Consider the following 12288-nt stretch of genomic DNA (forward strand, 5'->3'; position numbering starts at 1 on the left):
TGAGGTTTATTGTTCTTGCAAAAAAAAAACATCCATTCACATAAATTCTGATTCAAAATGCTGAATTTTACCAAAAAGCGCTAACATCAAATTATATATTATATTATATATATATATATATATTTCATATTTCGTATATTTCACGAGATTTCTGCCATTGATGTAAACATTTAAAAACAAACTAAACCAAAGATTAGATTTTTGGAAACCTACTGTATGAACAGTGGCATCACTTGAGTATAAAAAAAGGTATAAAAGACTGACTGCTTGAAGCAGCTTTGTTGTATTATATCATATTATCATTTAAAAGTAGGCCAAAAAACAACAACAACTGAATAAGACATTAATACTACTATAGAGTAGATGATTATATTATTATATTAAACCCAGTACAGCTCTGGCATCCCTTAGTGCCGCTTTTTTCCTCTGCAAATCCCGTTCCTGCTCCTCCAAGTCTGGAAACACAAAAGACAATGCCATCTCATGAAGCAATGCTATTTGAGTCCCCACAATAATTTTCCTTTATAATGTGCGATTCATTACAAGGCACTCAATGAGGTTATAATTACATTCAAACTTGCTATTACACGCTTTCAATAATCTAAAACTTTAGATTTAAGTGGTTATGAATGAAATGCCATACCTTGTTCCAGCTGAGTAATAATGCAAGGTAGACGTCCAGATGCCTCCAGTAGTTTGAGAGCAACATCATAGTCTGTGAAACATTTAAGAGCCATCAGCCTTTCAGTTGTATAAAGCAAAAAAAAAAAAAAAAAAAAAATCAACATTTTTTTTATTAAGGGTTAAAAACATACAGGGGTATTTTAGGTTCAAGCTGAGACATAATGTTGATCCACACACAAAATTTGAATTGTCCCTCCTTTTCTAAAAACAAAACAAAAAAAAAAACATCATGGCTAAGATGAGACACCTGGAAGGGAATGTGACTGATTTTTGGAAAATCTCAAAGCAAAAATGTGGAGCTTAAAAAAAAAAGAAAAAAAAAAAAGCACTTAATTCTTCTGTTAAAACTTGTTTATTAATTGAGCTGTAAAGTTGTTTTCATTTCAACCTGTCGCTCACATGAGATCGCAGCAAAAACTTGTGGCTAAACTATTGAAATGAATGTTTTAATGTCTGTGAAATGACTATGTTCACTTGCAGATGTTTACTTTCTTTTAAAAGGAGTTACAAGTGAAACTGAATGCGTGTGATAGTATGCCATAAATACTGTCGACTGAGTTTAACTTAACTAATATCCCATGAAACCGGAATCAAGTCTGAATCAAGGCTGTTCTCACCCTGGTGGCTGGCTTCCTGTGATTGTACTCTTTCTCCCAAGCTTCCCAGCTGAGACACAAGCTCTGAGAAGATTTCTTCAGTCCACCCGGCCTGATTGCATCTAGTCCAGAATATGACGGCATTGGACTGGGTGGTTCCTGTGTTGTTTACATCACAAGCATCTGATGCAGTGGCCCGATCTAGTGATGTAGACATCCCAGCCGGAGAAGAAGGTTCTGGTAGCTCCTCAATGTTGAAGTCTGACCTTGAATGCTGAGGTGACCCTGGTTGACCTGAGGGACCTTCACTGTCATGGTGCCGTTCTGGCGTGGAGTCAGCAGTACCTGGTGAGACGGTGTCAGTGGTTGGAGCTCTGGGCGCCGGAGAGGTTCTACTTGTGGATGGTGTTTCCTCATGTTCAGGGGCTGCGACAAACCCAGGTGAGGTGCGAACAGCCTCTGGGGCAGCACTGACAGGTGAACCAAGTTCTAGACTGTACTCTGAAATACAGAGAGAATCTATTGCCATACAGATTCGCGCCTCATTGAAACGACAGCAGCAAGACAACAGAAGAGAGATAAACGCACCTGATTCTGCTGAGGGTCCCAAGTCTACAATAACGTTAAATGGAACAGTGGTATGATACATTTCTGATGATAACAAACTCTGAGACTCTTCCTGAGAGAGAGAGAGAACACTGTAAGCAATCACACTGTTAACTAATGCAGACTATGAGAAGAGTGACTGAGTATAGTGGTGAGTATGATACGCTGTTCATAAGTTTGTGGTCAGTAAGATATATTTTTAAAGAAATGAATACTTTCAGCAAGGATTTATTTAAATTGATCAAAAGTGACAGTAAAGACATAATGTTACAAAAGATTTCTATTTCAAAAACATGCTGTTCTTTTGAACATTCTATTCCTAAAATCCTGAAAAAAATGTATCATGGTTTCCACAAAAATATTAAGCAGCACAAATGTTTTCAACACTTGTTTATCAAGCACCCAATCAGCATATTAGAATAATTTCTGAAAGGATCATGTGACACTGGAGTAATGGCTGCTGAAAATGCAAAGGATTAAATTTACAATTAATAGCAAATAGTTATTTTGTAATAATATTTTACAATAATGCAGTTTTACTGTATTTTTGATCAAATAAATGCAGCCAAGAGGTTGAGCATAAGAGACTTGTTTCAAAAACATTAAAAAAATCTTACCAACCCCAAACTTCTGAACAGTAGTATAACTGTACTGCAGTATGATGGATTTGCCATATCGAACATACTACATTTTATACGGTATTATTGGATGTATGTTTGGGAGTTATTGTTCTGAGCTTTTCATTTCACAGGGAAAAATTTATTGTGGGGGCAAATATATATATAAAAAATTTTTTTTTACTTTTGGTGGCAATTTTGCCTGAAAGCTCAGGTCAATATGTTACTTTGCACTCAATGTTCAGTGTTGGCCTAATGGGTTTGTTACAACCCCGTACTATGGAGAAGTTTTCCAAAAAGGTATGGGGACATGTGTTGGACATGAAAATATCAGTATATACAACTGCAAAACGCAGACTTGTTTACGGTGTGATGTGAGTATGATGTATTCTGTACAGATAGACTCACCGAGTCAAGGTCAGTGTCATCGTCGTCCGCTCCTGAAAAAAAATGAGATGTTTCTTTACAATAAGGAATGATAAATAATATTTTTTAATTAAAAACATAAGCAGTTGTACCTGTGGTTGATGGGTTGATTTTTTCACAGGGCCTGCAGACAAAGTGAATTTTTGGAGGTTTCCCCTACATAACTTTACTATATTAAGTTTTTGCTAAAATACCATGGTAAACTGTGGTAACCTTGCATTTGTCATGCTTTCAATTAAATACAAATTGGTTACAGGTTTGAGAAGCATGTTGCCTATAGTAAATTCTGAACACAAAACATACCTTGTATTTTCAGGCACAGGAGTGGACTGCTATTAAAAGTGAACAGAGAAACACTTTATTGCTACAATGTTATTGATACTGAAACTGATTTGTATGCACTCATCATGGTGTGATGCAAATAATATCTTAAAGGGGTCATCGGATGCAAAATTCACTTTCATATGGTGTTTGCATATAAATGTGTCTTTGCAGTGTGTGGACAAACAACCACCATACAATGAAAAAAATCCATTCACTCCTTTTTTTTAAATCCTCAAAAAGTCTAAACACTCAATAATCAGGCCGTTTGGATTTTCTGAGCACTATGATGTCATAATGCTTATGCTCTGCCCACAACCACTGACGGACTGTCCCGTATTAGCATATTTCCGCCCTCAGCCATTCGACACCCCCCATGGAAGAGAGGGGTGGAGTGAGCAGTTGCTCTTTATCATTTAAAGAGACATGCACTGAAACAGCTCACTGTGAACAACGCTGTTTTTGAGGAGGTAAAAAGGGTGTTGTTTTACACAACCATTGAGGAATTTTAATTACAAACTTTACATGAACACCCTAAAGAATCATGCCAACTTGTGGAAAATGGGCATCCGATGACCTCTTTAAAGGGATTGTTCACCCAAAAAAAAAAAAAAAAAAAAAATGTATTATATAAAAAATAACATATACTCACCCTCATGTTGTTTGAAACCTGTATGAATTTCTTTCTTCTGCTGAACAGAAAGGAAGATATTTAGAAGAATGTCAGTAACCAGACAGTTCCTGGTCTCATTGACTTTCTTAGTATATTTTTTTCCTACTATGGAAGTCAATGAGACCAGAAACTGTCTGGTTACTGACATTCTTCTAAATATCTTCCTTTCTGTTCAGCAGAAGAAAGAAATTCATACAGGTTTCAAACAACATGAGGGTGAGTATATGATGACATAATTTTCATTTTAAAGTGAAGTATCCCTTTAAAATTCTATATGACTTTCTTCTCTTGTACAAAAGAAAATATTTGAAAAATGTAAAAGTTTTGTCAATATTAAAAGTCAAGTCACCTTCATTTACATAGCGCTTTTAACAGATTGTGGTCTACTCATAACTAAAGTCAATGGGGTCCAGTCATACAGGATTTGAACAACATAGGGATGAGTAGGGGAGAGCGGGGTATGTTGTCACACTTTTCACACTATCTAACATTTACTGAGCACCATACATCAAAATGGTATAAATCTCATACCAAATGAAAGAAGGAAGTCTTGGGCACATATGTTGTATTCATAACATCTTCATATCTTATCTCATTACGGAGTTGTAGACTGTTGAATAGCGAGTGTGCACTTGTGACAATTTGCCCCATCGGCGGGTAAGTTGTCACACTAGGGTGGGTAAGTTGTCACACTAGATTATCTAAAAAATAAGAACACAACTACTTAATTGTGAATATTGATTTTAACTTTTAAACTCAAAACAGACCTGGAAATATAAACATCCGTGCCTGGAGAACCTGGAAAAACAATTATTTCAATCCAAATAATGCACATTTCAATTAAGTGGCAAAACCACTTTACTTTGAACTTTAAACTCAAACGTTCTATGGCTATCCTGATAAGTGATAACTGAATGGAATGCTGCAGATAACCTGCTTAACTTAACCTCTGAACAAAACAGATGCCCTGTATCTGACTAATCGGACTCATCTCCAGAGTCACAATTCTGACACACATAAATTGCCTGGCCTGAGGTGCAAGCATCATGGGCCCAATTGTTGCATTTTACACATTTTGCGCATATGCTACTCTGAACAATGCCTGAACTTCGTATTTTGAGCACTTCTTTTTTTTTTTTTTTTTGCCTCTTCACAATGACTCGCTTAAATTAGTCCTAATTTGTCAGTCGCTTTGGACAAAAGCGTCTGCTAAATGACTAAATGTAAATGTAGCTGCCTTGTTTTTCATAGGTCCAGATTTCTGCTTCCCTTTCTTTTGAAACAGCTTTTTGCTAGATTGAGACTTATTCTTTTCTATTTCTAGTTGCTGCTTCACTGGCGTGTCAGTAAGTATTGCTGATTTGCGTCGTTTTCTTCTTTTGCTGGCTGGTTTTCGGGGGCCATCTTTTGGATATGGCCGGATGTCCACTGGAGTTGGTAGCCCACTGTCAGCAATAGCATTGTTGGGTAAGGGTGAGCTGGTGATAGCAGAAGCAACTGGGCGTGCTAGGCAGGACAGGGTTGGTGCTGGGGCTGTGTTTATTTGTACAGGGGCAAGTTGTCACATGTGACGACTTGCCCCAAAGTCATTGAGACAACTTGCCCCATATTGACATGTGAGCTAATGTTGGCTAAATCTCAAGTTTAGCTCAACATATCACTTTAGCTAAAGTACCAAAAGACACGTTACTGTCTCCTCTATTTTGTGCAAAATAATAATTTTAAACATTCATACCTAACAAAGTTGTATTGCATAAAATGTAAAGTGATTTTTTTTTACTTTTTAAGCAGAAAAATAAGAAAATTGTGCTAACCTCAGATTACAGTGATCTTGACCACATGTGAACAGGAAGTTGACTATAGAAGAAGAAGTCACATAAAGTGGCTATTTGATTTTTGAGATAGAGCCTCTAGTGTTGGAGTTATGGACAGTGTGACAACTTACCCGTGTGACAACTTACCCCGCTCTCCCCTACATGACAGAATTTTCATCTTTTGATGAACGGTCTCTTTAAATTTGGTCTAGCAGTTTCAGTAAAGCTTAATATGAAACTTTGGTGCATATAGACACATATCAAACAGTGAGATTTTATGATTCAAGACTCACATTGGGCTGTTTTGGAAGCACAGACTCCTCCAGATCTGACACTACAGGAACTACTACAGGGTCAGTGCCGGTGGGACTTTCATCATCTAAATAGAGAGACATATTATTCAAATTGTTATGATTTTAATAACTTGTTTATTCAGGCCAATAAATAATTCATATTCTCGTTTTGAACAACACAGAGAAATAAAATAAAATAAACCTTAAACACCTGAGTATTCAAGGATTTTCACTATTCTGGGCGTGAAGGACAACCTAAAAGAAACCAAACACAAGATAATCACAACAACTCTGTGATTACTAACTGGACATTATTCTGTAATTAAAAGTTTATACTACTTACCATGTTGGTGAATCAGATTTGCTCTGTAATAAAAAATAAATAAATAAAAAAAAAACAGAAAATAAGAATAAACTATACATTTATGTTCATCAGCTGAGTTTGTCTATTTGTGACTCATGTAACTCAAATCAAATTCACGTTTTGTGTTGTGTCGGCATGGACACGGACAAGGACACCGGCAGGGACACCGACACGGACACCGGCACAGGCATGGACACTGGCACGGACACCGGCATGGACACGTCATGGACACCAGCACGGAAACCGGCACAGGCATGGACATGGAGAAGGACACTGGCACAGACACCAACACGGACACTGGCACGGACATGGACACCGGCACGGACAAGGACATGACACTGGAACGAACACCAGCACCAGAACGGACACCGGCACGGAAAAGGACACGACACCGGCACGGACACCAGCACGAACACCGGCACGGACAACGGAACAGACACCGACACAGACATCAGCACGGACTCCGACATGGACACTGCACTGGAATGGACACCAACACAGACATCGGCACCGACACGGAAAACTGGCACGGACACCAGCACGGACACTGGAACGGACACCGCACCAGAACGGACACCGACACGGACATCAGCACCGGCACGGACACCGCACCGGATCGGACATCAGCACCGACATGGGCAAGGACACCGAAACGGGCACCGGCACGGACACCAGCATGGACACGGACACCGCACTGGAACGGACACCGACATCGTCACGGACACCGGCACCGACACGAGCACTGGCACCGACACGGACACCCGAACAGACACCGGCACGGACACCGGAACAGACACTGACACTGACAAGGACACCGGCACGGACACCGGCACCGGCACCGGCATACTCATACTCATACTCATACTTGTCTGACCGCTACCATTTTGTCTATTTAAATGGAGAAAAATCGATCATAACTCCAGTAAACTATGGAGTGCCGCAGGGATCTGTGTTAGGCCCTCTGTTATTCTCAGTATATATGATGCCACTTATAAGGAAACATGGAAATATTACAAGGAAACATGGAATTAGTTTCCATTGTTATGCTGATGACACTCAAATATATATTTCATCACGGCCAGATGAAAACGCTAAATTATCCAAATTGACAGAGTGTGTTAAAGATATAAAAGATTGGATGACGCATAATTTTCTTTTATTAAATCCAGACAAAACAGAGGTATTACTTATCGGTTCAAAAAACCGCCCACAAAACCTCTCACAATACAACTTTAACATCGTAGGATGTCCTGTTACTTTATCCTCTACAGTAAAAGACCAGGGTGTTATACTCGATTGCAACCTGTCTTTCGAAAATCATATTTCGTATGTTACAAAAACAGCCTTTTTCCACCTTAGAAACATTGCTAAGCTACGTAATATGCTATCAGTTTCTGATGCAGAAAAGTTAGTTCATGCATTCATGACCTCGAGACTAGATTACTGTAATGCTTTATTAGCCGGTTGTCCTGCATCCTCAATAAACAAGCTACAGTTAGTCCAAAATGCCGCCGCTAGAGTTCTTACTAGATCAAGAAAATATGATCATATAACACAGATTTTATCATCACTGCATTGGTTACCTATAAAGTTCCGTATTAATTACAAGGTATTGCTACTGACTTATAAAGCCCTAAACGGCTTAGCTCCAGTCTATTTAACGGATCTTCTATCGCCCTATAATCCATCGCGCTCTTTAAGATCACTAAATTCAAGGTTTTTGGTCATACCTAGGATATCCAGAACCACCAAAGGAGGGAGAGCATTTTCACATTTAGCCCCAAAACTCTGGAATAGTCTTCCTGATACTGTTCGTTGCTCAGACTCGCTCTCCCAGTTTAAAACTAGATTAAAGTCGCATCTCTTCAGCCAGGCATTCATATAATATTTTTAATCTTACAGTTCAAACTACAATCCGGCCTCTAGTTCATAAATGCCAGAGGAGAACTGGCCCCCAACTGAGCCTGGGTTCTCCCAAGGTTTTTTTTTTTCTCCATTGGGTCACCTGATGGAGTTTTAGGACACCATTAGGTCACTTGATGGAGTTTTTCGGTTCCTTGCCACTGTTGCCTTTGGCTTGCTCAGTTGGGGATATTTAATTTGATTTTATCAATCAATAAATTCCACTAGAAACAAACCTTGTTGTATTATTTTAATTTAATACTGTGAAGCTGCTTTGGTGCAATCTGTATTGTGAAAAGCGCTATACAAATATACTTGACTTGACTTGACTTGACTTGACCGGCACCGGCATGGACACCGGCACGGACACGGACACAGCACCAGGACCAGCACAGACACAGACCAAAAAACGTGAATTTGACTCGATTACATGAGACTCACCAATAGCGGTTACACAAACAAAACTAGACAATATACAATGGAAACATGAGGGCTATTTATACACCAGGACTAATGACTAACAAGAAACACCTGTGAACAATCAAGACGATCAACCAATAAGAATATGAAGTGTGTGTGTGGTTCAGGTAAACTCTATGTTATGGAGACAAAATGTCCCCACAAAGATGGCAGTATCCAAAATTGTTGTGCGGGACATGAGGAAACCAGCTAATAAATCACACTAAGTGAATTAAAAATGCAAGTTTTAAGTGATGGGTGGGTTTAGGAGTAAGGTTAAGGGATATCATATATTGTTTGTACAGTATAAAAAGCATTATATCTATGGAATGTCCCCATAAAACACGAAAATGTGTGTGTGTGTGTGTGTGTGTGTGTGTGTGTGTGAGAGAGAGAGAGCTGACCCAGCCATGCAATTCTCCTGGATTGTCTGCTGATCCACAAGCCTTCTGATCAACATACCCATTACTTTTAGGGTCAGGAGTTGACTGCTATTGAAAGAGAACACAGAGCAATTACTACAACATTACTTACAACTACTGTAATGTTACAAGACACTGAACCATTTCAGTGCTGGAAACAAGAGTTGTGAATTTGCAGTCTGAATTAAATGTTTACAAGATGATGTGTATTTAGAGATATTCACATGATGCACACAGACACCGATTAAACAGCCAAATTATATCATGAAAACTCACATTGTGCTGATTTGGAGGTGTACACTCTTCTACATCTGACTCTACTGGAGCAAAAATGTGCTCAACGTCATCCTCTATGATAAATAAACATCATAATAGTCAATTAACAATTGTATTAATGTTTTACATTTAAATTACAATATCTGTCATCAACATGCCAAAAACAAGTTATTATTCTCATGTTGATGAATAAACAGATGTTATGAACTGTGAATAAACACTCTACTACTCTACTAGTTATTGAGTACTAGTAAATTGTAATTACAAATACCAGACTCTAAAAAAAACTACTGACTTACTTTTCTTCTTTCGGGACAAACTCGCTTCTGACGACCTGATAGAGCGCAAGCACAAGATCATCAGTAGTATTTACATTGTGATTATTAATTTGACAATGTTCTGTGATTAAACCAGTTCAGATGAGGAGCATAACACAATGCACACTTACCCTGTAGATGAATTAGATTCACTCTGTTATTAAATGAAGAAAAAGAAAAATCACATCTACACTTTCACATTGTAGCCAAAATGAATGTGCCACTCATATGTCTTTATTTTAGTATTGTGCAGTGAAGGTTTAAGTTGGACAGTAATGTGGCTAGGCAAAAGGAAATGTGCGAGTTTATAAAGAGGAAATATGTGCTGTGTGTGTGTGTGAGTGTGTGCTGACCCTGTTAGGCCTTGGTCCATGACTGTCTGCCGATCTTCGTCTCTTAGAGCCACAGAGACCAGACGTTGAGGCCTCTTGCAAACTTACTGAACCTAATAAACAAAAATAAACAGAAAATATGAGTATTTCACTAAATAAAGTTGCTGCTTACATATTTGCATCAGATACAAATAGAATTGCAAAATTTTTTTAACACTTACTTGTTTCTTTGAGGTCTGGATCATGCAATTCACAGTACAGTCTAAAAGGAAAGATTGGTTCATCTAATTTTACTACATTGTCATTATGAAGACATCTAAAACAACATATTCTTTTGTCTTACATATATTTGCCTTCAGTATAGTCTTCAATGGCTCTGGCACGGGCCTCCATGGCGCAGGGATAATGGTACGAGTGCTTACATCGCTTTACATCACATCCTGCTGTAGCTCCCCTTTTCTTGCAGTGGTGGCAAAACTAAAAATAATGACACAGAAATGATGCATCAACAGAGAAACAACACCAGAATATGATGGTCACATTTTAAAACATTTTCTTTTAAAGCTCATTTTAAAACATAAAATATGCAGAACAATACAAATTACTGTATTGAACATAATCTTGTCATGTTTAATTACTTTTGGGATAGAACATAAAATGCTCCTAACTACAATCATTTTAAGCTATATAAAGTGTTGCACAAAGTTTTGAGAAAAATGTCTGCACAAAGTTTTGAGAAAAATATAATTCTGTTAAGATAAATTATGAAATTTTAGAGGTAGCGGAAGTGTGTTCGTGCTTGTGCATTTGTTTCTGCAGGTATACGCACTAGTTTTTTTCCTCTCCGCCGCTCTTTCCTTACATCTTCTACTGCAAATCCAAACAGGTCGTCATAGGTGGGTGAGTTCTGGCAGTAGATCCCTGATGCAAACAACTGAGGACACAATAAACACATGCACGCACCCAGTCTTTTGGAAACCCCTTAACACAAAATATGACCGACGATAAGCCTTACCGAACAGCATTAATAATACATTTCTGTACGGTTTACAATATGAAAACAAAGACTACTTACCAAACAGTTCTGGTGTGCAGAGATGTTCTCTTTGGATGAGAGAGGTCCGGTGATTTCGTTTTCGTCTGACTTCTCGCACAATACACAAATAATTTTGCACGGTGATCGATATTGATCCGATCCCATCTTGAGCTCTGCGGGACGTTTTGACATTCAAAGACGACTCGTGGCAATAAGCCTTTAGTTTCGGTTTCGGTTCCGGTTCTCTGCGTCGAACTCGAAGGCGGGTCACATCGTCGTCATCTTCGGCAAGCATGAAACCACTCGACTTCTCGAACAGACAGAAATCTCGACTATTTCTACATTCCATCAAACACATCTCCAAACTAGACCGATTTGAAACCTATTCTAATTTGACTATGGAAAAGTTTTGATTTGTTGTTGTCATAGTCTCCCTGAAGGGGGCGCACGGATTCTCAGCTGAGGTCTCCTTTGGGCCTAAGTCAAATCATACACTTTCTTTTTTGTTTTACAAATTAAAATCTATTAATTGGTAATTAACTAACGAATAGAAAAAAACTAAAATAGCAATCTAGATAAATATATAGCCTATATATACACAAAATTTGAGGGCTCCCCCACCTGCCAAATCCCACTTTAACCACTGTGTTTAAAGTGGGATTTGGCAGGTGGGGGAGCCCTCAAATTTTGTGTAAGTGCAACAGGGAAAAATGACTCACCGTGGGACAACAAATTGAGTATTGTGGTATAGCAATACTTTTTGGGACAAGAGTGTCACTGTGGTGTTGGTGTCCGTGCCGGAGACATTGGTGTCCGTGCCGGAGATGGTGGTGTCCTTTCCGGAGATGGTGGTGTCCGTTACGGAGACTTTTCCAGAGGCGTTGCTGTCCATGCTGGAGACGGTGGTGTCCTTGCCGGAGACGTTGGTGTCCGTGCCGGAGACTTTGGTGTCAGTACCGGAGATGGTGGTGTCCTTGCCGGAGACGTTGGTGTCCGTTCCGGAGACTTTGGTGTCCGTGCCAGAGACGGCGGAGACATGCCAGAGACATTGGTGTCCGTGCCGCAGACGTTGGTCTCCATTCCGGAGACGTTGGTGTCCGTGCCGGAGACGTTGGTGTCTGTGCCGGAGACGTTGGTGTCCATGCCGGAC

General features: G+C 39.1%; 1 protein-coding gene across 4 annotated transcripts; it reads right to left on the reverse strand.

Annotated features, from left to right (window-relative positions):
- Positions 1-231: 231 nt before the first annotated feature.
- phf11 (PHD finger protein 11) lies at positions 232-11389 on the reverse strand. Of its 4 annotated transcripts, XR_014628971.1 has the most exons (20): positions 11178-11389; positions 10932-11036; positions 10446-10579; positions 10324-10364; positions 10124-10215; positions 9902-9924; positions 9753-9787; positions 9454-9527; positions 9160-9246; positions 6374-6396; positions 6242-6285; positions 6031-6116; positions 3233-3261; positions 3022-3053; positions 2912-2943; positions 1869-1959; positions 1302-1781; positions 816-885; positions 644-715; positions 388-455 (listed from the first exon to the last, which is right to left on the reverse strand). XR_014628971.1 is itself a non-coding variant. In XM_084421631.1 (19 exons), exons 1-19 carry the CDS (start codon positions 11328-11330, stop codon positions 376-378), a joined length of 1710 nt encoding a protein of 569 aa, XP_084277757.1. In that variant the 5' UTR covers positions 11331-11388; the 3' UTR covers positions 232-375. The 4 variants fall into 4 exon arrangements, 2 of the variants coding, with proteins under 2 accessions (XP_084277757.1, XP_084277756.1); XM_084421631.1 differs by lacking the exon at positions 816-885 and having other exon boundaries at positions 232-455; positions 3233-3258; positions 11178-11388; XM_084421630.1 differs by lacking the exon at positions 816-885 and having other exon boundaries at positions 232-455; positions 11178-11387.
- Between the last annotated feature and the right edge of the window lie 899 nt (positions 11390-12288).

The sequence above is a fragment of the Rutilus rutilus genome (assembly GCF_951802725.1).
Source record: "Rutilus rutilus genome assembly, chromosome: 10".
NCBI classification, from domain to species: Eukaryota; Metazoa; Chordata; class Actinopteri; order Cypriniformes; family Leuciscidae; genus Rutilus; species Rutilus rutilus.

What these genes read in the sequence shown, in the direction of transcription:
- phf11 (XM_084421630.1), bottom strand. Translation starts at nt 11,330, where the DNA reads ATGTCAAAACGTCCCGCAGAGCTCAAGATGGGATCGGATCAATATCGA. An exon ending in TATACTGAAGGCAAATATAT is followed by an intron (nt 10,365 to 10,445) that starts GTAAGACAAAAG and finishes CTTTCCTTTTAG; the next exon opens with ACTGTACTGTGAATTGCATG. An exon ending in TATTACTCAGCTGGAACAAG is followed by an intron (nt 456 to 643) that starts GTATGGCATTTC and finishes TTGTGTTTCCAG; the next exon opens with ACTTGGAGGAGCAGGAACGG.